At 45.7% G+C, this 21,842-nt stretch overlaps 2 protein-coding genes across 3 annotated transcripts; one reads left to right on the plus strand and one right to left on the minus strand.

The window, feature by feature from the left end:
- Positions 1–844: 844 nt before the first annotated feature.
- Positions 845–13,214, minus strand: LOC144729682 (uncharacterized). Its single transcript, XM_078610111.1, has 8 exons — positions 13,137–13,214; positions 10,010–10,203; positions 8,986–9,115; positions 8,674–8,795; positions 7,184–7,294; positions 6,575–6,681; positions 5,506–5,596; positions 845–1,222 (listed from the first exon to the last, which is right to left on the minus strand). Exons 1-8 carry the CDS (start codon positions 13,177–13,179, stop codon positions 1,106–1,108), a joined length of 915 nt encoding a protein of 304 aa, XP_078466237.1. The 5' UTR covers positions 13,180–13,214; the 3' UTR covers positions 845–1,105.
- A 317-nt stretch (positions 13,215–13,531) lies between these two features.
- Positions 13,532–20,826, plus strand: NAA20 (N-alpha-acetyltransferase 20, NatB catalytic subunit). Of its 2 annotated transcripts, none has more exons than XM_078610112.1 (7): positions 13,532–13,724; positions 13,825–14,015; positions 16,147–16,171; positions 17,386–17,476; positions 18,576–18,711; positions 19,345–19,490; positions 19,672–20,826. In XM_078610112.1, exons 2-7 carry the CDS (start codon positions 13,963–13,965, stop codon positions 19,755–19,757), a joined length of 537 nt encoding a protein of 178 aa, XP_078466238.1. In that variant the 5' UTR covers positions 13,532–13,724; positions 13,825–13,962; the 3' UTR covers positions 19,758–20,826. The 2 variants fall into 2 exon arrangements, with proteins under 2 accessions (XP_078466238.1, XP_078466239.1); XM_078610113.1 differs by having other exon boundaries at positions 13,569–13,662.
- The last annotated feature ends 1,016 nt before the right edge of the window (positions 20,827–21,842 follow it).

Below are 21,842 nucleotides of genomic sequence, written 5' to 3' on the forward strand. Positions count from 1 at the left end.
GCACTCGGCAGAGAGTGAAAGCACTTTAAAAAATTGAGCCCATCTGATGTGGTTTTCATCCAGTCTCTTAACACTATATAAAACGTCCACCCCAACTAGCCATGAACACTTTCGATTTGCTTTAAGGAAGAAAAAAAAGTACTGTAATGCACTGTCCTTGCTTTGCGTTGCTAATTCTGTTGCTGCTCGATTGGCAAGGAACTAGAGTTTTAAAAACATTGCAATTCTATGCCAACAGAATTACAACATACCGTGGTAATCAGAAATTAAAATCATATAACGCTGTCCATATGTCATGTCAAATTATATACAACAAAAAGACAGGTTGAGTCCATTTGTAATTATCCCATGGGATTATCTCCATCAAAAAGTATGCAGTTAATGGGATGGGGTTTTTATGGCATTTAAGCAAGATGTAGCCCTTGTGCTTTCAATTCCGGTTTTTAGAACACATCTGGTTTGTGTAGCAGCCCTGCTGGTGTAGTGCACATAATGCCATGTGCAAAGCCTTAGTGCAAAGACTGTAGTGATGCAATTAGAAAAAAAGGGAACAGCTTTGTGTACACAAATGTTTTTCCTGAGTGAACAAATTAAATTACATGCAAAGTGTGCTGTGTTTACGTTGGAGAGCGTTGTTATTCTTGTACTTGTGGTTTCATTCTTAAAACAATGCCCCAATTTTTATTATGTCATTGTGACGAACTGAAATGTTTATCTTGAAATGTTATTCCATGTAGAATATGGGACTGCCAATGAGGTAAACGTTGCTATTACAAGTTTGTCATGCTGGCCTGGCAGTGGAGCAATCGCATACAATTCATCTGGAAGTTGGAATACAAATGAACACCGTCTGAAAGTGTTTTATTCTTTATAGCACAATAATACATTCACGTCAATATACATAGCCAAGCTTTCCTGGAGGTCACAAAGTGACCTACCATTTTTCTCTCTCAAACTCCTGCAATGTAATGTCCAGCAAATTCAAACTTACGTGAAAATCCTGTTAGTCCCATCATTTGCAAAGGTATATTTTACATATGTATTGAAAATATGTGGAATTGCAGGAAGTTGGTGACAGTCTTCATCTGCATGTGATGTTGAGTGCTCAGAGCACACGGTAAAGGTGGATGCTTTCCAGTGCCTCGTGGTCCATGCCTTCTCCCAGATAAACGCTGTAGTCGAGTGGGACTTCGCACACCCACTCACTCACATTAACACCCACCTGCGAAACAAGAACATTGAATGTCGCAGGTTTCGGTAACTTAGTGATTTGTGGAATGCATAATTTTCAATGACTTAGTTTCAGGTTATGTGCATTTTATTTGATCGCTTTAAAATAATTATAGTACTTCCATCAAGTGTCAAGGAATGTAATTTAGTCAACTTTCATGTCCAAGCTGAATCATACATTATCATTCAAATCCCTTATATATGTAGTGACAGAGAAAGGTCACTACTGTGTCGGCCCGTACGAAGGCTGGGGGCCCCAAGGGGGTGCCTGGGGGGTCGCGTGGTGGAGGGATCCGGACCCTCCCAGAGGTGGGGGAAGTGAGGCGTGTCCGGGGAAGGGAGGCGTGGCCTGAAGAGAGCCAGCCACGCCGGGGCGGAGCCAGCCACGCCAAACCAAATATAAGCGTGGTGTGAACGCAGAGCGAGGCTGCTGTTGTACTGTACTCCAAGGTGAAGACATCTTCGGTCGTCAAGTCCCGAGTCGTCGTCCTGGGCCAGGCAGGCCGTTGCCTGCCTGGTCCAGTCTGTGTCGTGTTCCAGAGTGTTAGTGAGTTGAGGAAGGTGGTCACCACCTCATGTAGAGTGTTATATTATTTACCGTTTAATAAATAGTGTTGCCTCCAAGTTGCGTGTGTGTGCACCTAATTCGGTACTACTACATTTGGTGTAGAAGTGGTCATCGAACTTTCGCTGATTAATTTGAAGAAGCTGTACCCTTCGCTGCCATGGTGTAAAAGCTGGCAGCGGAGTGCAAGACCCAACCGGAGGTGCGGATGGACGGTGTGGGTTGCACCTGGCCTCTCCCTGCGACGACCACGGAGTCTGGGGCCCCGGGGATGTGCCCCGGGGGATGGGCGACTGCAGCCTGCATGGGAGGAGGCTGCGAGCCCGGGCTGGTCGCCATCGACGGCGAGTTGGAGCGACGTCGCTCGTCAACTCGACCAGCTGCTGGTGGCAAGGGAGTGGCCGGGTGTTGGTGAGTGATGGCGAAATTGCAAGATGACGGAGCTGTGGCGTTCGCGCCATTTCGGCGGTGCCGGCGTTCCTGCCATTTCACTGCGGCGGCGTTCTCGCCAGTTTCACAGCGCCGGCGTTCCCGCCATTTGCACCATGCCGGCGGTTCCCGCCATTTCAACGTGTTGGCGTTCCCGCCTTTTGCGCCTTGTGTGCTGCGCCGGCCTGGCGGCGCGCCGCTGCAGCCCTGTGAGGAGGGAGAGGGGCCTCCCTCCCCACATTGAAGTAAGAAGAGCGGGGGAGGGCATCGGTGGTGAGAGCGAGAGGGGCCCGTGATTGAAGAGAGGGTTTCGACGTTGGAGACACTGCTGGGAGGGACTTTTTCAGTTTGACTCTCCGGTTTTGTGTTCCTCGCGGACGGTTAAATACGGCGTCGAGATCGGTATCTTCTGGGTGTAGTTAATGATTAATTCGTTGTTAGTGTCCCGAGCTCCGTTGATATCCTGTATGTTGCCGTGTTAACGACTCGTGTTGTTACATCGTTTTGTTGCGAAATCGCCGTTGTTATTGTGTATACTGTATGGAGGTTCGCTCGTGATTGCCACGTGTAACTGTAAGAAACTTTGATCGTCATTGTTGCCAAGGTACAGACCGTATGGAGCTTTGCTTGGAATTGTTAACAGTGTATGGAATGTTGGGTACTTGCTTGTGATTATTTACTATGTACGGATTGTCTGGAGTATTGATTGTGTGTGTTGCCATGTGGGGACTGGATGGGGCATTGCGCCAAATGATTCACTGTACGAATTTCATATACTGCATATACTGTATTAATCAATTTGGCGATTCTTGGGGTTTGTGTATAGTTTTTTTTGCTCTCAAAATTCGAATGCCCTGAGTCCCATGGTTAATGTTGAAGGGGATTTAGAAATGACAGGTTCGGTTTGTTTCAAACTCGCTGGTTGGTTCCTGTCCGTTGTTGCACAGATGATGTCTTTTGTGCGGGAATGCTCCTTGTGTTCTGTATGGATCGGGGGTGCGTTTCCGTTAATTGCCGTCAAATTGCGTTGCTCTCCACTCGGTTGGTACAGCTGCATGCTGCAATGCGAGTCTCGGAGATGATGTGTACGGATACGGGATGTGAGGTGTATTGTTGTGACCATTGAATATTCGGGATCGTCACAAGTTGTGCGTACCTGTTCGGCATTGGATCAGTTCTGTGGGGGATCATAATTCAAATTGTATGTGTTGTGATGGTGTTAAATTGCGATGGTGACATGCTGCCAGGGATTTGGAATTGTGCTGCTGGCTGTCACCTATCTTGGGGCGCAGGTCCTGACCAGGATGGCCCAGTGAGTGTTGCGTGTCTAACATGAACGTTGTGGTCCCGTCATGCAATGGCTGACGGCTTGACCTGACAGCCCGGAGATTGAAACACTCCGTGGCATGTCTAGCCTAGTGGGCTGTGCGCTCACAGGGCTCGGAGAGTGTGGTCCCGTCATGCAATGGCTGACGGCTTGACCTGACAGCCCGGAGATTGAAACACTCCGTGGTATGTCTAGCCTAGTGGGCTGTGCGCTCACATGGCTCTGAGAGTGTGGTCCCGTCATGCAATGGCTGACGGCTTGACCTGACAGCCCGGAGATCGAGACACTCCGTGGCTTGTCTAGCCTAGTGGGCTGTGCGCTCACATGGCTCAGAGAGTGTGGTCCCGTCATGCTGTCTGACAGCTTGACCTGACAGCCCGGAGATCGAGACACTCCGTGGCTTGTCTAGCCAAGTGGGCTGTGCGCTCACATGGCTCAGAGAGTGTGGTCCCATCATGCTGTGTCTGATGGCTTGACCTGACGGCCCGGAGAGTGAGACACTCCGAGGTGCGTTGAAACAGTGGGCTGGAGATTCGTAAGGTTCAGGTGGAGTTGTCCTGTTACGTTGAGACTGTATCCCTCAGTTGTTAGGGTGCATGTTGTGCAGTGAGTGAACGATGGGTCGTCTCGGCTTGGTCGGTACAGCTATATGCTGCGATGCGAGTCTTGGAGAGAGACTGGGTTAAAATCCCACCGATATGGCCGACGCGTGCTGCTGGTTGTGACGCCGCGTCGGAAAGGCGGTGGGGTGGTAACATGGAAATTCCCCCCCCCCGATATGGCCGACGTGTGCTACTGGTTGTGACGCCGCGTCGGAAAGGCGGTGGGGTGGTAACATGGAAATTCCCCCCCCGATATGGCCGACGCGTGCTACTGGTTGTGACGCCACGTCGGAAAGGCGGGGGGTGCTAACGGGTGACTGTCATTGCATGCGTGATTCTAACGGGGGGGGGGGGGCCTGTGCTGGAGCGTAAGTGGGTTAGCCAGTTTTCATGTATAATTGTTGTTAATTCCCCGTTTTCTATGCGGTTCCCTTTTACCCTCGTCGATTCTGTATATATTACGTGATTGTATTTCTTATCGGTCGCCGGTCATTTATTGATGTTGTTGGTTCGGAGGCACACCTTTTCAATGTTTCACAGTTGTGTTACAGCCGGGGACGGCTGTGTGTTTATACAGGGGGGGGTGATGTAGTGACAGAGAAAGGTCACTACTGTGTCGGCCCGTACGAAGGCTGGGGGCCCCAAGGGGGTGCCTGGGGGGTCGCGTGGTGGAGGGATCCGGACCCTCCCAGAGGTGGGGGAAGTGAGGCGTGTCCGGGGAAGGGAGGCGTGGCCTGAAGAGAGCCAGCCACGCCGGGGCGGAGCCAGCCACGCCAAACCAAATATAAGCGTGGTGTGAACGCAGAGCGAGGCTGCTGTTGTACTGTACTCCAAGGTGAAGACATCTTCGGTCGTCAAGTCCCGAGTCGTCGTCCTGGGCCAGGCAGGCCGTTGCCTGCCTGGTCCAGTCTGTGTCGTGTTCCAGAGTGTTAGTGAGTTGAGGAAGGTGGTCACCACCTCATGTAGAGTGTTATATTATTTACCGTTTAATAAATAGTGTTGCCTCCAAGTTGCGTGTGTGTGCACCTAATTCGGTACTACTACATATATATAAAAAAAATCACTAAGTAATTCAAATGTGCCATCTCTGCACGTTAATAAATGACAGATGTCGAGTGACATACACTTGTCTACTTGGCAAAAGAGCAGTGTGTGGATAGAAAATGGGGATAAGTTGGATGAAGATTTTAAATTGCTATGTTGCTCCCAAGGTACTTTAAATGCTACAAAACATGCACTGCCTGTACGGTTGTTTTTAGTGACACAAAGGTGATTTATTCCATGACTGGTAGTTTTTGGAGTGTCCTGGCATAAAAGGGTTCATTCAGTATATTCCCATTGTAAGCTCTGACCTGCAAGCGGCCAAGCGACTCCTCCAAGCTGGGCACAGTGAGCAGAAGGCAGCCTGGTTGCCTCACGTGCTCCCGCACAAAGTGCCAGCACCTTTCAACAAAGCAATACGCCATGTGGTAAAGGCACCGTTAACAGATTTAAGTTCAGCCGTTGTAATGTAAATTGGAGGTGAGTTGTACAATTTACACAAATAAGTGCCTTTTTTGCTAATTGTTCCATTATCTCAGGTTTTCGTGAAAGTGCTATGGTTATGCATTGTAAGCTTTTACAGAACGTTTCCATCGAGCCGATTGCAGAACTGGCTGACATTTCCACGTAGATCAACCATCCACAGCACGATACACCAAGACATCTTGATGTGTATGGGAAAGAGAGGTGTTGCTGACTGAAGTTGACTAATAGATTAGATTGTCTATTTATTTAATTAATCTGAACAAATATGTAAAATATTTTTGTTCGTGTCCTGCCGAGTGGTTTCTTTGTTGCCCCCTTTCAGTATCTGCAGATTATCCACTTGTCAGGTTAAATGAAATCAGAAATAACCCCTAAATGCAAAATTCAATATTGTGACCATAATATAGTTGGCATAAATTAATATATGTAAATATGTTTATGTTAATAGTACATGCACCGAATCGTTTTAAGTATAAATTATCCCCTGCTGCCACTAGACCTGCATTCACAATTTTAAAAAATAAACATTCATTTACCACAACCCTGTATTGAGAAAAGGAGAATCATTACAGGCTTATTCTGACTGCATCGCTTCTAGTCAGAATAAAGTATGTATTAAGCCATTTATGTTAATGTAAGTGTAGTATAGAATAAAGCTACTCAAGGGCATCAGCCCCATGGGTTAGAATCCAAATTAGTATCAGGTGGTGGAAAGGACTTAAAAATACCAGTTTCTGTATATTGCTAATAGAAGTGTTACGTGATATACTTATACATTACAGAACTAAAAGATGTTGGTACAACTGGTGTTTTTGACATCTCACTTGATGCCCAACAGGTAAAAAAATGTGGTCTGGACCCATGGACTAGCAATAAAGGCTTCACTCGTCACACCTGGCTTGGCTCTCTGGGTCCATGAAGTACTCAAACACGTTGTTCATCACCACCACATCTGCCGTGCCCAACAGATCTCCCTGCGTGCAGATGTCTGCACACACCACCTGCACAAGCCCACACACACGATGGGAGCTGTCGACAATCCGGCCAATGCTGTCCAACGTGATAGTTTTCACTCTTTTTTCCATTGGCTACTGCAGAATTGATTAGTTACGGATTTTAAAGGCTTTTCATATTTTGTACATCCAATTAAGTTAAAAGCAAGGGATGGGGGAAGCATTTCATTAACTGAAGGCTGAATAGGGGATTTAAAATATTTTTGTCATGCCGCAAGAGGTGACACTAAACTTTGATCACGCTAGGACTGCATTGTCCTCAGGATTACCTGCAAGAAAACAACTGACTATGCTAAAATTAGAACTGCAGTGTTGCCAGGTCTAAAATATTCCCCTCTAGTATCAGTTTTTAGCAGCTGCAATATGCTTGCAGTGATGGATAAATGTCATCCGTGGGCCATTTATAAGTGGTTGACCCCCTGGACTGAGGGCCATAGGCTCCCCACCTTTGCGTTAATGGATACATGACATGCACATGTGTTGCACTTGCCTCAACCCGGTCTCCCATGTGGTACTTTTCCAGCATGGCCTGCTGCAGGGCGCACATCTCTCCACTGAGCTCCACGCCCACAATGCGCCTTGCAGAGCTGTACAGATAGGCCTGGAGAAGTGGGTACGGAAGCTCTGTAGCAGGCACGATGCTATGTATTATAGGCTAAAGCAGGGCAGTGTTCAAAGTACTGTGCAGTTAACCCGTTAACCTGAGTTCAAATCCTGGACACGACGAAGATCTGGCAAATATATGAAGCAGGCTTGAGCTTTGCAAGACCTTTACCAACCTCAACTGACCAGTGGTGAAGTATGTAAAACTACCCCATCATTAAAACATGTAGAGGCTTTCAGCAAGTGTGGCAAAGGGCTGTACATCACATTGTAAGCTATATGAAGGTCGGTTGGCAGATGAGTGGGTCAATATACCATTGGGCCCAGTATGAAAGCGCCTAACTTCAGCTTTGCTCAATCCCTGATACATATATGTTGATAAGTCTAATTATGCAACTCATCAATCACAACAAATTATTTGGTGATACTCTGGTGGTAGTGGTGTACAAGCACAAACAAATCTGTCAATTTCACAGCCTTATAAAACTATATGAGGCGATGTTTTGTGCAATGCTCCTTTTTCAAAGGCATTTGCACCCTTATTTTTACGTGCTCTAAAGAAGGGCTCTTGTTTAAAACATTACCTATTGTCTGTTTTCCTTTAAGGCAGTGTTATTGATGAGTGTTGCGTTCATTATACAATAGTTTATCCTACAAATTCTCAATTGTGGCAATGGAAAACGTGTTTTCAATAGCCGTTTCCTACTGAATGAAAGTAGGAAATCGAATTTTCTGCTCTATTTACTCGAGCACGTAATATTTGTGACAGTTCATGATGACGACACTGCTGCTATGTATGACTAAAGTCACCTTTGATGTATTTTGTAAACAAGGGAACGTGGATTGTGACTGAAGTTTAAGAAGTACATTTTTCCAATTTTAAATTAACTAATTCTCAAGTGCAAACCATCACAAGTTCCACACAAACTTGCATGCTGGTCTGGTACCCACGAACCAATCCTATGCATGTTCTAGATTCTGGAATATAGGTAATTATGCACATGGAACTCTATTGGGGTAAAATCATAATGTATAGCTCTTTGCCAATACATTGCGGAAGGCCTTCCCACGCCACGTCAGTTATGGGGATTGTTTCTACTTCACCCCAAAGTTAAGAGGGTGGCCCATGACTGGTTCAGATATCACTTGTCACTGATGCGAGGCATGGCCGAGAATTGAATTCGGAGCTTTGAGTTAATATCACAGTGTACTATAACCACTGCACCACTGCTACGCCCCTATTATCATAAGCCATGCTCATTCAACTGCTGAATGGCATCCACAAGCCGTCACAATCTCTCCATATTATATGTGGTGTACCCTCCTATGAGGATAACTTAATGATTAACCAAGCATGCCGTGGGTAGGTTCGCTCACCCCATAAAGCACAGGGCCCAGGCGTGATCCCACATCCAGCACTGTGCATGTGCTCAGGTCTGGAAGCGCGTAACGGAACAAGAACTTCACCTCCAGCGCTGAGAAGGAGTGTGAGATGAATTCTGTAGGAAGCAGAGACCAGCCCATCGTCAACAGCGTGAGCAACGGCCGTATCCAGCTTGCCCTTGTCGTACTTCTCCATTCTTCATAGCCCGACGCCTAGTCCCCTCTGCTTTGCGCCCCCCCCCCCCCCCCCCATGTATTTGTACCTCCTGCACACTCGATAGCTACGCCACCGGTTATCGTCATTACCCAGGGGTTTGGTGCGATGAGAGCCGCAGTCCATGCAATAAGCTCGGCTTAGGGTCCCACTTGCCCACGCCTCCTCCAGGGCTTGTTCATCGTACACAAATGAGTCCACATGTGCCACGGGCGCTCGCTCCTGTATCGTGTGCACATATCAAAGACAAAGTCCCCCCACCATATTTAGCCCTCCAGTGCAGACCAGGGGTGGGGAACCTCTTACTGAAGACCGAATAGGGTTTTTAAATGCCTTAATTGGGCCAAACATTAGACAGCAGGTGACTGTTCTAAGATTAGAAACATTATTGCCAGGTCGAAAACATTCCCCTCAAGCATCCGATTAGTGTGGCTAAATGCTTGCAGTGATGGATAAGTATTGTTTTCGGTTCATGTTGAAGTGGTAGGACTCGTGTGACCACAGTCCTGATTAAATAAAATTGTGGGCCCAAAGGCTTCTCACCCCTGGTGTAAACTGTTGAACAAGCTGCGGTGAAGGCCAGTATAATACTTTTGGATGCCAGTCATTAACAGGAAAACATGAAAATGCCTCGGGCAAGAGAAACATTTCATGTCACAATCTCTTTGGCACTCATGAACAAATTACTCTCGGCAACTTAAGCAGTAACAAAAAAGATGTGCAGCCCTTTTGTCAATCCACTACTGGGTGAGGGCCTCTCCAAGCTGTGCCGGTTGTGGGGGATATTTAATCTTAATTCAGCCTGGTCACTACAGGTTGGTGAAGATGGGGAGCATAAATATCGTAACAAAAAAGAAGAGGTCATTCCAACGTGTTTACCATTGAAATAAATATACTAAAGGACATACAGACACATCTCCTGTATGAACATTCAGTTTTAATTATACCGTAGTGGCCATCCAATGGAAAATCTAGCCCACTCATCCCCATAATGAGAGTATTGAATGTCCACCAATGGCTCAGAAATGTCAACAGATACAAGCGGCTGTCCCAGTGCTCATTTGAGCAGCGAGATATTCTTGAGTTAAGATCGCAGACGGCACAAGCAAGAGGCACCTCTGGACTCGATACGACGACCCTGCTGGGTGTGTCCGCGCAACGGAGAGAGCCGGGATTCCTGGATGACATTGGGACGAGCTGCTCTCCAGGAAGCAGGGCCGAGGGTGGCAGCCTCTCCCGCAAGTCCTCCGCTATGCATCGCAGGATTGTGTCACAGTTGTCCAGCTCCTGATCATTGCCAAGGCCCTCGCCTGCATGCAGCAGAGGCCCCAGCGACGTGAGGATCTGGGTGGAGTTATCGTCACATCGAACACTTTTCCACAACACTTTAAAAATAGATAAAAAATGTCTCCTTCATATATCAGTTTATACAAAAGCATTGTACTGTTGTGCGAAAGACATCTGAAAGGACAAACCATCTCAATGCGATGCTGAAAGCACAACCAGGATAAAACTATGGGAAAATGGTGAAAAAATGTACGCAGTATAGTGCCTAAATCTCGACTTAAAGCTTTCGTGACTGCAGGAATTCATACTCTTTGGGTCTTTCGGTAAAGTCACGTAGATAGAAAAATAAAAAAAATAATTGGTCAATGTATGAGGATCCGAGAAACCTCACACCTTCATGTATGGTAATGCACTCTCACCTGTGAATGTGTCCACACCTGTGTCTAAAGGTGTTCTCACAATTTTACAAATGTGCCCTCCTTACCAGTATCTAAATGTTCTCACCTCTTCCAAACCTCACCTTGTATCTGTGCCCTCATCTGCTGTGGCATACCCTTTTTGCCCGTCCCAATGAGCCCTCGCCTATCTCAAAATCTTCTCACCCTGGGTCTCAAATATCCCTCACCCGTTCTCAAATAATGTTTACGATCTGAATGTGCCCTGATCTACAGTGCAGTATGTCTCAAAAGTACCCATTTACAACACAATGGGTCCCATCAGCTCAGAACTATAGATAATGCTGTATAAAGATGAATTGCTCTGGTGTGGGCTACTGTGGGAATACACTCGTCAGAGGAAGGTAAGGGGCAATAACAATGAACAAGTCTTTCCTATTCACATGTAAACACTTGGCGTCAAAATGCCTGTGCCTGTGTTGTGGTAGGCTGCATAGACTGTTGGAGCAAGTGCTGTTAGACAGCACCTTATGAAGGCCAGCACGACCTTTGTATCCCCCAGTGCTTGACTGATCGCAGCACAAACACAAAATTAAGCTATTGAAACATTCAACAGCAGCTTGGAAGAGTGACCACCAGGGCTTTCCAGGTTTTATAGGCATGGGCTGCGAGAAGTAGCCAGAAAATGGCATCGGGGCCGTCCATAAATGACGTCACGCGATTTTTGACGATTTTCGTCTAACGGCATTACAAAAAGTCAGACCCCCCCCTCAAATATTACGTCACAAATGTCTGACCTCCCCCCCCCCTAGGTGTGTGACGTCATTTATGAACGGCCCCATAGTTACGTGGTGGTTATTCTCCAGGTTCTCGTTTCCTGGCACATAAAGCCAAACACAGCATTGGCCACACAGCGACGCAGAACGCTCCTGGAAAACAATATTGACTTTTCCGATTAGCATTTCTGAGTGAATAACTGGCAGTACAATTATATTTATACATCATTTTATTATTGGTCAACAATATTATTGTAGCCTGTCGATAATGTTCAGCCCTTTAGGCCACATGTCCATACCTGTCAACCACTTATCAGTGCCTACCTTATTACAGACCAATTCAGACCTTATCGGTCACCCCGTGCCCTTACAAATTTCAACGTTCATCCTACAAAGTCCCATCATTAGGGAGAAACACAAACAAATATACATTTTCTTGCCTGTGTTGAAACGGCTGTACGCCGTATGGACCTGAAAACTCAATTTCCCTGGACAAGAATACGGGGTAAACCGTCTGGGTTGCCAGCTCTGCCTGTCTCCTGCAACCAAAAGCGTCGCCCCCTGCTGCTGGAAGTCTTCCTCTACACGCATGGGTGGGCCTCATACGGCCCGCGAAATCATTTGGTGTGGCCCTGCCAAGGCAAACGCAGGCGGGACTCGAAATTCAATAAATCTAGGAGCAAACCTGGAAAAGCAGTTGCGAGTAGCAACATCATCAATACCAGCTAACATCACACGCCTCACCAAAGAGAAGCAGTTCCAGCCATCACATTAGGGGTGAGTTAATGAAATCTTTGACCAAATATCACAGGCTAATTTTTAAGTTGGTAATTTTGTATGTCCCGCGAATTATGTTATGAATATTTAAATGGCCCTTGGCAGAAACAAGGTTTCCCACCCCTGCTCTACAGCATACCATCTTATCGTGACACTATCACTGCTACTACCATGGTAATGTTCATCATCCACCAACATCATCATCGCAACCATTACCATCGTGAATACTGTACAGAATTAGCACACCACCACCATACTCGAGCGTGGATACAATAATTATCGTCACATTATTACTTAGCTATGAACCAATTTTGAATCCATGCCACGGCCAACATCACTGTTGAATTTAATCAGAACCACACTGACCAGCGTGGTGAAGTATGATCAAGCAAACTCCAATGATTGACACGTCGCTGTAAATCAATCAAGGGACTGATTAAAAAAAAACGAATAGGCTCCCTCGGTGGGAAGTCAACTGTGAGTGTCCAACGGATTGGCTGTCTCCCGCCATAGGAACGTAGAATTTCCACCACTGGCTCAGGACAGAGCTCTTTGGACTGCCACTCGAAGACTCGCGTCCCTGCAGCACTTTAGACACAAGTGTATATTTAATCACGAAGGGGCATTATCAAATCCACTGCTGCATGAAGGCATCTCCCCAAGCCATTGGTGTAAAAGTGTGGAGTTGCGGTATGTTGAACTTCTTTCGCACCGTACGTGGCGAACCGTGCTCATCTGGAGCTTGCGAGGTACTTCACACCGAGTCTGCACTCCAGTTTATATTAAACATTGCATCGCAAGCCCCCGAGGACGTACATCAACAACTTTCTGCAAGAAACGGTCACGTCTGTTATTTCGTTCAATACCGAAACGTTAACAAATGTAAATGCCAGCCAAAGGAGGCGTGGGGGAGCACACAGAGAGCTGGTCCGCGTCTCTCTTGCTCGAGCAGAGAGGGGCAGCCGTGGGGAGAGCGAGGAATGGTGAAGTATGGCGATAAGGACTCACCACGCAGAGACGACGTCCCCCGCAGCAGACACGAGGCCGCCATGCCGAGTACAGGGCCCGGCGCCGCGTTACATTCCCTACTGCGGATAGAAGCCACTATGGGGGCTCGGTTTGGTTTTCGTACAGCGGATAAGTATGGATGTACAATACTGTACATTCCATAAAGCGGATAGGAGCCGCTACGGGGTACTGTTTGGTTTTCGTACAGTGGATAGGTATTGATGTACGATACTGTACATTCCATAGAGCTGATAGGAGCCGCTTCGGGTACTGTTTGGTTTTCGTACAGCGGATAAGTATGGATGTACAATACTGTACATTCCCTAGAGCGGATAAGAGCCGCTTCGGGGTACTGTTTGGTTTTCGTACAGCGGATAAGTATAGATGTGCGATACTTTATATTCCCTAGAGCGGATAGGAGCCGCTCGTGCGGTGGGGGGGAGCGGTGGTGCAGCGGTTAGCGCCACGCTGCACCCAGAACCCAGCGTACCGAGTTCGATTCCCGCTCACGGCCAACACAACGCCGGTGACGTATTAACAGAACCGGTCCTGGGCACCCTCCTAGGTCGACTCAGCCTCAAACTATCGGTGCGCAAACATCGCCACGGGAGGGGGGGGGGGTGAGAGGAGAGACAAAGGCGGTCGGGCGTGGCGCTGATATCGCCCCACGTGTGTGTGTGTGTCACAGTGCCGGCCTTTCAAAGCTTTCCTGCTGGGGGATCTTTGTCCTGGTGCTGAATCTTCCACCTGCGGGCTAGAGGTGAGAGGTCGAGGAGGAGGAGGCGTTGAGTCTCTGGCGGAGGCGCAAGGAAACCGGCCACTCACCATGACCACCATCAGGACCTTCACTTGCGACGATCTCTTCAAGTTTAACAACGTGTGAGTGACTGACTGGGTGAATGAATGAGTTGTCGAGGCATTAGAATGCACGGCAGCAACCGAGCGAGAAGTCGTAGCCAGGACCCCCCCCCCCACTTCCATGTCAAAGGCGCCGCTCGATTCGGGCCTTCTCGTCCTCCACGCACGCCGGGACGGATCGTGGGGGTCGTTGTTGTTGTTATTGAGGTTGTTTTATAATGATACATGTTTGTTTCGATGTACTTCACCACTCGGTGTCGTTTTTGCGGGTCGGTGAAAGTCGCGTTGGGACGTTTGGACGTTTGGGAGGAGCATTGAAGTACGGTACAACACGGCAGTGGATTCATAATACAAAGATTCACAATACAAGTGTTAGATCGCGTAAATTTATAAATGTGTCATATTATTGGTTCTTTCGGTAAAGTCACGTAGAAGGGAAATAATAATAAATTAATTGTTTAATATTTTTATTATTTCCCTTCTACGTGACTTTACCGAAATAACCAATCATATGAATCCCTGCAGTCACGAAGCTTTAAATCAAAAATGTTGCGTCGTTGAATTTATAAATGTTGTCTCGTTAAATTTATAAATGTTGTGTCGTTAAACTTATATGTTTTGTGTCGTTAAATTTACAAATGTCGTTAAATTTATAAATGTTGTGTCGTTAAACCCGCCACCAACCGACAGCAAATTAGTAAGGTTTGCAAGGTAAACAGAACGTGTCACTTAGTTACTGGTAACAGCACACCGGCTGTGTGTTGGAGAGCCAAGGCACAACATTTACAAGCTCGAGTTCGACGTTTCGCCAGTAATTAGAACCGGCATAATCAGGCGACGGCCAGATTGTGATCCATTCCAGACTCTTATCCAGGCTCAGAGCTGCGTTACTTTCGAGACCTGACGCTTTCTTTCTGCTATAAAGAAGGGCGATTTCACCATTTGGAACCTCATTTGCCAGTAAAAATATGATAATTGGTTTTTTACCCTTCATATCATATTTTTACTGGCAAATGAGGTTCCAATGGTGTAAATGCTTACCCCCAGCTCTCATACTCTGATGGTGCATTGTCTTTGAGTTGTGCGCCTTTTGGCGTCATCTGGTCCAACCCATGTGAGACTAGGCTCTAAGGAAAGCTGTCTCGGGTGTGGACCAATCAACATCAAGGACAGTGCATACATTATCAGAGTTATGTTTTTTGTTTGCATTATGACTGCAGGTATTGTGGTCTATGTAAACATGACTCCTTGTAAAAAAGGTGTCAGTTTTGTTGCCAGATAGAAGGGTTAAAAACCAATTATCAAGGGCAATTTCCCCAAATGTATATGTTTTAATTAAGTTTAACACGTAGACTTTAGCGACCAATATCATCCATAATATAGTTTTTTTTGGGTTCGATTGTTAATGTTGTGGATTTGTTCTCCAACACACCGGTGTGCTGTACTAGTAACGAAGTGGCATGTTCAGTTTACATGACAAACCTTACTACTTGGCTGTGTCGGGTGGTGTCGGGTTTAACGACACATTTTGTATTTACGCGATCAGACCCTAAAAAACCTCTACCATGGATATTTGTTATTCATTTTAAGGCCCCAGTGTTATTGACGAATATGTTTCGTCTGCTTTGTGCTTGTGCACCACTGTCAACGCAGCATCGCCACATCATTTTGTACAACCGCGTGTCAGACAGCTTAGCATTTCGATTATTTTGCTGCTATATATTTCCACATGCTGGGCCACTTGGTTGAGCTGTTTGTGGCCATGAAAAATAAGTTAATACCTCAGTGGGCTTTAGCTGGTAAGACAAATAGTTTAGTTTTATTTGTATATTTTTTCTCACGTGATTTGCTTACCTTTCCTATACTTTGCACTCCTATCGTATTTCTTGAATTGTTTGTTGTTGTAACGTTCTGACCCGCCCCGACTGGACATCTGTGAAAAAGAGCTTTAGCTCATCGGATTCCACAAGTAGAAATAAATATTCTGATTCTGAACATAACTGCATGTGAAACATTATGTAGGGTTTACTTTCGTCGTTTTTAGTAACACTACTAGCTTAATACAATCTGATAAAAAAAAACAATGAGACTTATGCTGAGTACTTCGGAAGGTGAAATTTACATGTTTTTTGGATATATTTTGTTGTTGCAGAAACTTGGACCCTCTCACAGAAACTGTATCCTTGAACAGCTCAAAACATGTGGTGGCGCATGCTTGCCAGTGCTTTGGATGCAGGAGATGGGGGGATGTATGCGTGCATTGGTCTACAATAAGTAATATTTAAAAATACTTTTAAAAAACCACGCTTTAATGAAATGTACTCTACTCGTAATGGCAGAACTCCACGACTCCAGGAAGTGGCCCCGAAGCTTGCCATAACGTAAGGGGCCGCGGTGATTTAGAGCCAACGTTAGTTGAGCGTGGACAATTAGACCCAAGCCGAAACATAACATGTAAAAATGAATGTTTAAAAATACTTTTTTTTTTATATAAAATATAGTATTGTCATCAGTATGACATAAGTATACCAAGTTTGCAGTCGATACCACATTGGGAAGTGGGTTAAAATTGAGTTACAAGATTTGAGGATACAACAACAACAACAGAGCGAGTTAAATAAAAGCGTGTAAAATGACAGCCAGTACAGCAAGTCCACTTATGTTAGTACCTCGTATGCCTTGGTTTTATCTGGGTTACTCCGGTTTCTTCCTTCACGCACTCCTTAAAACACCAATTGGTCTAATATCCCTCTCGATGCAAGACCTTTATGAAAAATAATCTTTAAACTTTTACCATTATGATGACTTCATTTAAAGGGCACTTACGGATGGATGATCTGGGTGTATTAACCACAATACTCTCGTTGTCTGCTTCACAGTGAACGTTGTATATCCCTTGACATCATTCGTAAAAGTAGGCCATTATCGTGTACCGACGTCATCGTCCAAGTTTACCAAATTCGAGAATGATTCCGCAGATTACTCGATTGGGATTATGCACACAGCGGCAATCATCACCACTTTCTGGCAGACCAATGCCCCAGGTCACTCTTTCAAATGAGACCCATCCTGGTCTCTGGAGTGGAGATGAAGCTTGCAATAAGTCTGTTGCTTTGGAGTGTGATTAAAAAAAAATCTCCCAAAATTAAGGGGCCTCCTAAAATCCTCCATTTTATGTGGGACACAGTATATCTACCCTTGTTAGTTTGATACACTGTATAAGCATCGCAGATACCACTTGTCGATTGCTTACTCTGCTTTAGCAGCTGAAAGTAAACTGTTGAAAAATAATAAAGGTGTTTCCTACGAGAGTGGAATCGGTGGTGAGTGTAAGCAGTGGCTGTGGCTGCCGTGTCAAGCCTCTTGGTCGAATCCTTGACACCACGCACAGTATGGGATCCCCTTCTACCTCCAGTACCTGGCTCACTGGCCCGAGTACTTCCTGCTAGCCGAGTCCGCGTCGGGTGACATCATGGGCTACAGTAAGCCTGTTAAAACTGTGGGATAGGGTGTCGCCTCCTCGCATGTATGGGATTTCTACGCGTGCTCCGGTTTTCTCCCACGTGTATAAACATTAATTGGCCGATAACACCTTCATATAGAGGACTGCAGAGCTTGGGAAATTGTTGGCGCCGACTTGCTGCCCGGCTGCCTTTTCCACTGTCTGTGGCTCCTTGCGCCCCTGAGTCGTTCCTCTGAAAGTGTGCGAATACTGCGCAGTGCATTTCTGGACCCCCCCTCTTTACTAACCCGCACTGGCCAGCGTGGCGAGGTCTGGTCAAACAACTGCCAGAAGCCACACGGCATGTGTCGGCCCTGCATCCACCAGTGGCTTAACAAAGAGGTGTACATTATTCATTATAATTGATTTTTATTTTGGGTTTGCTTTGAGACCCTGTGCGCTTGTACTTGAGAGGCTATAGTAATCTGTCATTTGCAAATATTTTCTAGTTGAGAAATATTAAGGAGTATGATACTGGCATGTACTGACCTACCTTTTTGAAATGGTGGTCACAGGATCATAGTTAATTTGGTTAATTTCGTTTTGTATTTACGAAATGAATGATTGAAGAATAGACCTGAATGTTTCTGAATGATTAAAGGAGTGTCTTTAGACGTGGTTGCATATAGACACTATTGTATATACAATTTTAGTATATAAAGTGATTGATCAATAATGACTAATTTTCTTTCCTTATTGCACACGTGAATGGCTGCGTCAATTATTTGGCTGCGTGATTTTTTGATGCCGATCTTAAGCGATTTATTGTTCGAGTGGTTGAGTGAGTTGTACAATGGAGTGAGTGATTCTGGTACAATCAAGTGAGGGAGAGAATTACGTCGTCGAGAGTGATACGATCAAGTGAGTGATCCGATCAAGTGAGTGATCATGCAAGGAATGGAGTGGGTGAGTCTTGTACAATTGCATAAGCGAGTTTTGTACAATAAAGTCAATGAGTGAGCGACTCCAGCAAAATAGAATAAGTGAATGGTGCAATCGAGTGAGTGACTGGTGCAATTGAGTGACTTGAGTAGAATAGAGTTATTGAGTCTGGCACGTGGCCCCCCTTCTGCCCTCAGTCATGGGGAAGGCGGAGGGCTCGGTGTCACGCGAGGAGTGGCACGGTCACGTGACGGCACTCTCCGTAGCTCCTGACTTCCGTCGCCTGGGCCTGGCTGCCAAACTCATGGAGCTGCTGGAGGAGATCTCCGAGAAGTACTGAAACCCATACGCTGCTCTTAAAAAAAAAGCTGATGACATGCTGCATTTGTAATATGAATAACAGTTCTCTTTATCTAGGACAACCCTCGCTGTAAGAAGCAGTGTTTTTAGATGAGTATATGCCAAATATAATGATTCATACTGTTAGGTTTTTTCAGTAAAGTCACGTAGGAAAAATAATAATAATAAATGAAAATAACTCAATTAAATCACGACGTTTCGGAAGCAACACAAGCCTCCGTCATCAGGTGTAACTGCTCCAGTAAAATGACTGTAGCGTGCAGTTACACCTGATGGTGTATTTCTTTACCTACGTGACTTTACCGAAAAAACCTAAGAGTATGAATCCTTGCAGTCACGAAAGCTTCAAATCTATAACTAATCTAATGAGTTCAAGTAAACCCCCTCTGGTGGAGTGAACAAAACTACAAGACAAAGGCAAGACAAACAATACAAACAAGACTGTTAAAATGAGATCAAATGAAAATTATATGTAATATTTTTATAAAATTGCAAACCCAGATCATGACAATTCATCGAATCTCTGTGGGAGTTAATAGTTCCATGCCTAATTGTCGTCACAATCACCGTCGTCACCATTTTCGTACTTGTGTGTGCATGACGCAGGAAGGGCTGCTTCTTTGTCGACCTATTCGTCCGGGTGTCCAACCAGGTGGCCGTCAGCATGTACAGGCGTCTGGGCTACAGCGTGTACCGCACCGTGCTCGAGTACTACTCGGCCAGCAACGGGGAGGCGGACGAGGATGCGTACGGTGAATCTCCTCGCGCAGCCACCCGCCTTCCCCAAACCCTCGTGCCCGAATACAAGAATAAAAAAATGCCGTCGGTTACGTTGACTGATGTGCCAGTTACAACACGCGCGGTGCATTTTTCTGGACACGAACATAAATTAACTTCCCCCCCCCCATCCACTTGTCGATCTCTCGCACGCAGACATGCGAAAAGCCCTGTCGCGGGACGTCAACAAAAAGTCTGTGGTGCCGCTGCCGCACCCCGTGCGACCCGAGGACATCGAGTAACGAAGGCTGCGGTTCTTGGAGAGCGCTGTCCCCTCCGCTTCTTCACCCCACCCCAAACCCCGTCTTGCCACCACGAAATCACGATCCACGGTCCTCGTAGTGAAAACCCGCAGCTCTCTCCATCGGCATGCAGCTGCACCATGAATGCGGCGGTCACGCAATACTTCGGGGCCGCTAAACTCAACCGAAAAGTGACTGGAGGCGAACGAATGAGTACTGCAGAGGCTAGGTTGAGAAACTGAAGAGAACGTTATTAAACACTGTATGGCCACTGTCAATCAGTTGCCATAAATGTCAAGTTTGATATAAGTGAAAGGTGAAAAAACATTTGTAACATTATTTTGTGGTAAGACTGGGTGAATGGGCTCATGTGGAGATTTATCAGAATCAAGGAAAGCTTTCATTCATAGTCCCCGGCTGTGTGCATTTCATAAAGAGGGATTCAAATAATTTCTCAAATCAATTGGGTTTTACAATCACAATAGATTATGAAACTTAAAAGCTCGTGCGAGCTGTTCAAAGTAGCAGTACAAGTGGGTATGGCGTCGTGAAGAATGAACAGTTTTATCCGCATTTCAATAGATCTACTTTTTCAGATTTTAAAGTCCATTACAAAAATGTGTCGGTACAACAAAATTGTCCAGTTCACTTCAAGTTACTTATATTGCAGTTGAAAACTTTCTTCATTGCACGGAGGGTGCATATTGTGCATGTACCTCCGAGCAACACAAACTGGGAGGAGACGTGAACCACCTAAGGCACAACGTATTTTGTGTTGGGTTTATTTAACGATGAGATAATAGCATTCAGCCATATTCCATGATATAGCCTGTGCGTTAAGCCAAGGCGACACCTTCATTACATGCCGCTTACAAATTGCCATGATGCGATCGGGGAAAAATCAATGCCTGCAAGCTTCAATGAAATCCAATTTTCTGCAGGATGCTATTTTTATTTATTCAATACCGTAGATCGACAATGACTTCGTGGCTGAAATCCCAAGAACCGCAGACTTTTGACAAATTAAAATGCCTCGTTTTGTAAATAAACGGGGTGGACCTCCCAAAAACGTGTGTGCGTGTGCTGTGTTGTGGCCACCAGTGCTTCAGTAGTTGGCCAATGTCCTGTGAGCCGGACAATCCTTAGCCGTTGTTACAGTGGCAAAATATGAAGTCCTAAAGCATTAGTTTAATTCGGCCTAAAATTACTGTCAAGTGTGGTGGTATGGCCACCATTGGCATGGCAGACACAAATGGGCATCCACAAATATAAGATTTCAAGACATTCCTTCACACTATAGCCTTAAAAGGAAAATATGTAATGGGTGATGTTTAAGGAAACGGCCCTTCATAGCACATTTGATATGTGCTATGAAATAGGGTCATTGCCAAAAATGCCACTTTTTAAATATTTATTTTCTTTTAAGGCAGTGGTTATTGATGACTGTGCTGAGTAGTTTATTTGTGCAGCTAATTTTTTTAATCGATCCTGCTGGCAAAACAGCTCTGAGCTATTCCCACAGAAAATGTTGGTAAACACCCCCTATTGACGAGATTTTGAATCGTGCTTCACACCCCAAAGCTCAAAGCCTGTAAACGATGATAAAATCCCATCGTAAGAGAATCATCATGCGGGTTGGAAAACCATAAGTTTCAAGCAACAGTAAAAACACGTATAAAACACAGCCCCTGTTATGCAAAAACCATCAGCATTTCGTCAAGTGCATTGTGCTCAAGATATAAATGGTGTCCAAAAGGCAGATTTTGCAGCAGTGAACACATTGGTGACTATTAGTGTGGTGACGAGTCCTGATTTGGATAAACCCGGCCCCACAGTTGTCTCACTCTCGGTCACATTTTCAATTAATTTTGATGGTGACCTCAGAAAAGAAGACCACAATGCAATTCCTTAGGAAATTCTGATGGTGTATGCATAATGCACAGGGGCGGGGTGTGGGGTTTAAAAAAAATCGTGTTTTAACCACCCCCAAAGCTGACATCAAGCCTGAACCAGAAACCGATTGATGGTCTCAGCTGGTTAAAAACAAGTTCAGCGGCTGCCACCCTCGTCGCCGTTGCAGCAGTT

This window comes from Lampetra planeri, chromosome 33 (genome assembly GCF_965212315.1).
Source record: "Lampetra planeri chromosome 33, kcLamPlan1.2.h2, whole genome shotgun sequence".
NCBI lineage: Eukaryota > Metazoa > Chordata > Hyperoartia > Petromyzontiformes > Petromyzontidae > Lampetra > Lampetra planeri.

Bases quoted from the DNA above. Each gene is read 5' to 3' on its own strand.
- LOC144729682 (XM_078610111.1), bottom strand. From the start codon at position 13,179: ATGGCGGCCTCGTGTCTGCTGCGGGGGACGTCGTCTCTGCGTG. The intron at 7,295-8,673 runs GTGAGCGAACCT...CCACTTCTCCAG, and splicing joins TGGGCCCTGTGCTTTATGGG to GCCTATCTGTACAGCTCTGC. The intron at 1,223-5,505 runs GTCAGAGCTTAC...CTTGTTTCGCAG, and splicing joins AGTCGCTTGGCCGCTTGCAG to GTGGGTGTTAATGTGAGTGA.
- NAA20 (XM_078610112.1), top strand. From the start codon at position 13,963: ATGACCACCATCAGGACCTTCACTTGCGACGATCTCTTCAAGTTTAAC. The intron at 16,172-17,385 runs GTATCCTTGAAC...CACCACGCACAG, and splicing joins TGGACCCTCTCACAGAAACT to TATGGGATCCCCTTCTACCT. The intron at 18,712-19,344 runs GTACTGAAACCC...TGCATGACGCAG, and splicing joins CTGGAGGAGATCTCCGAGAA to GAAGGGCTGCTTCTTTGTCG.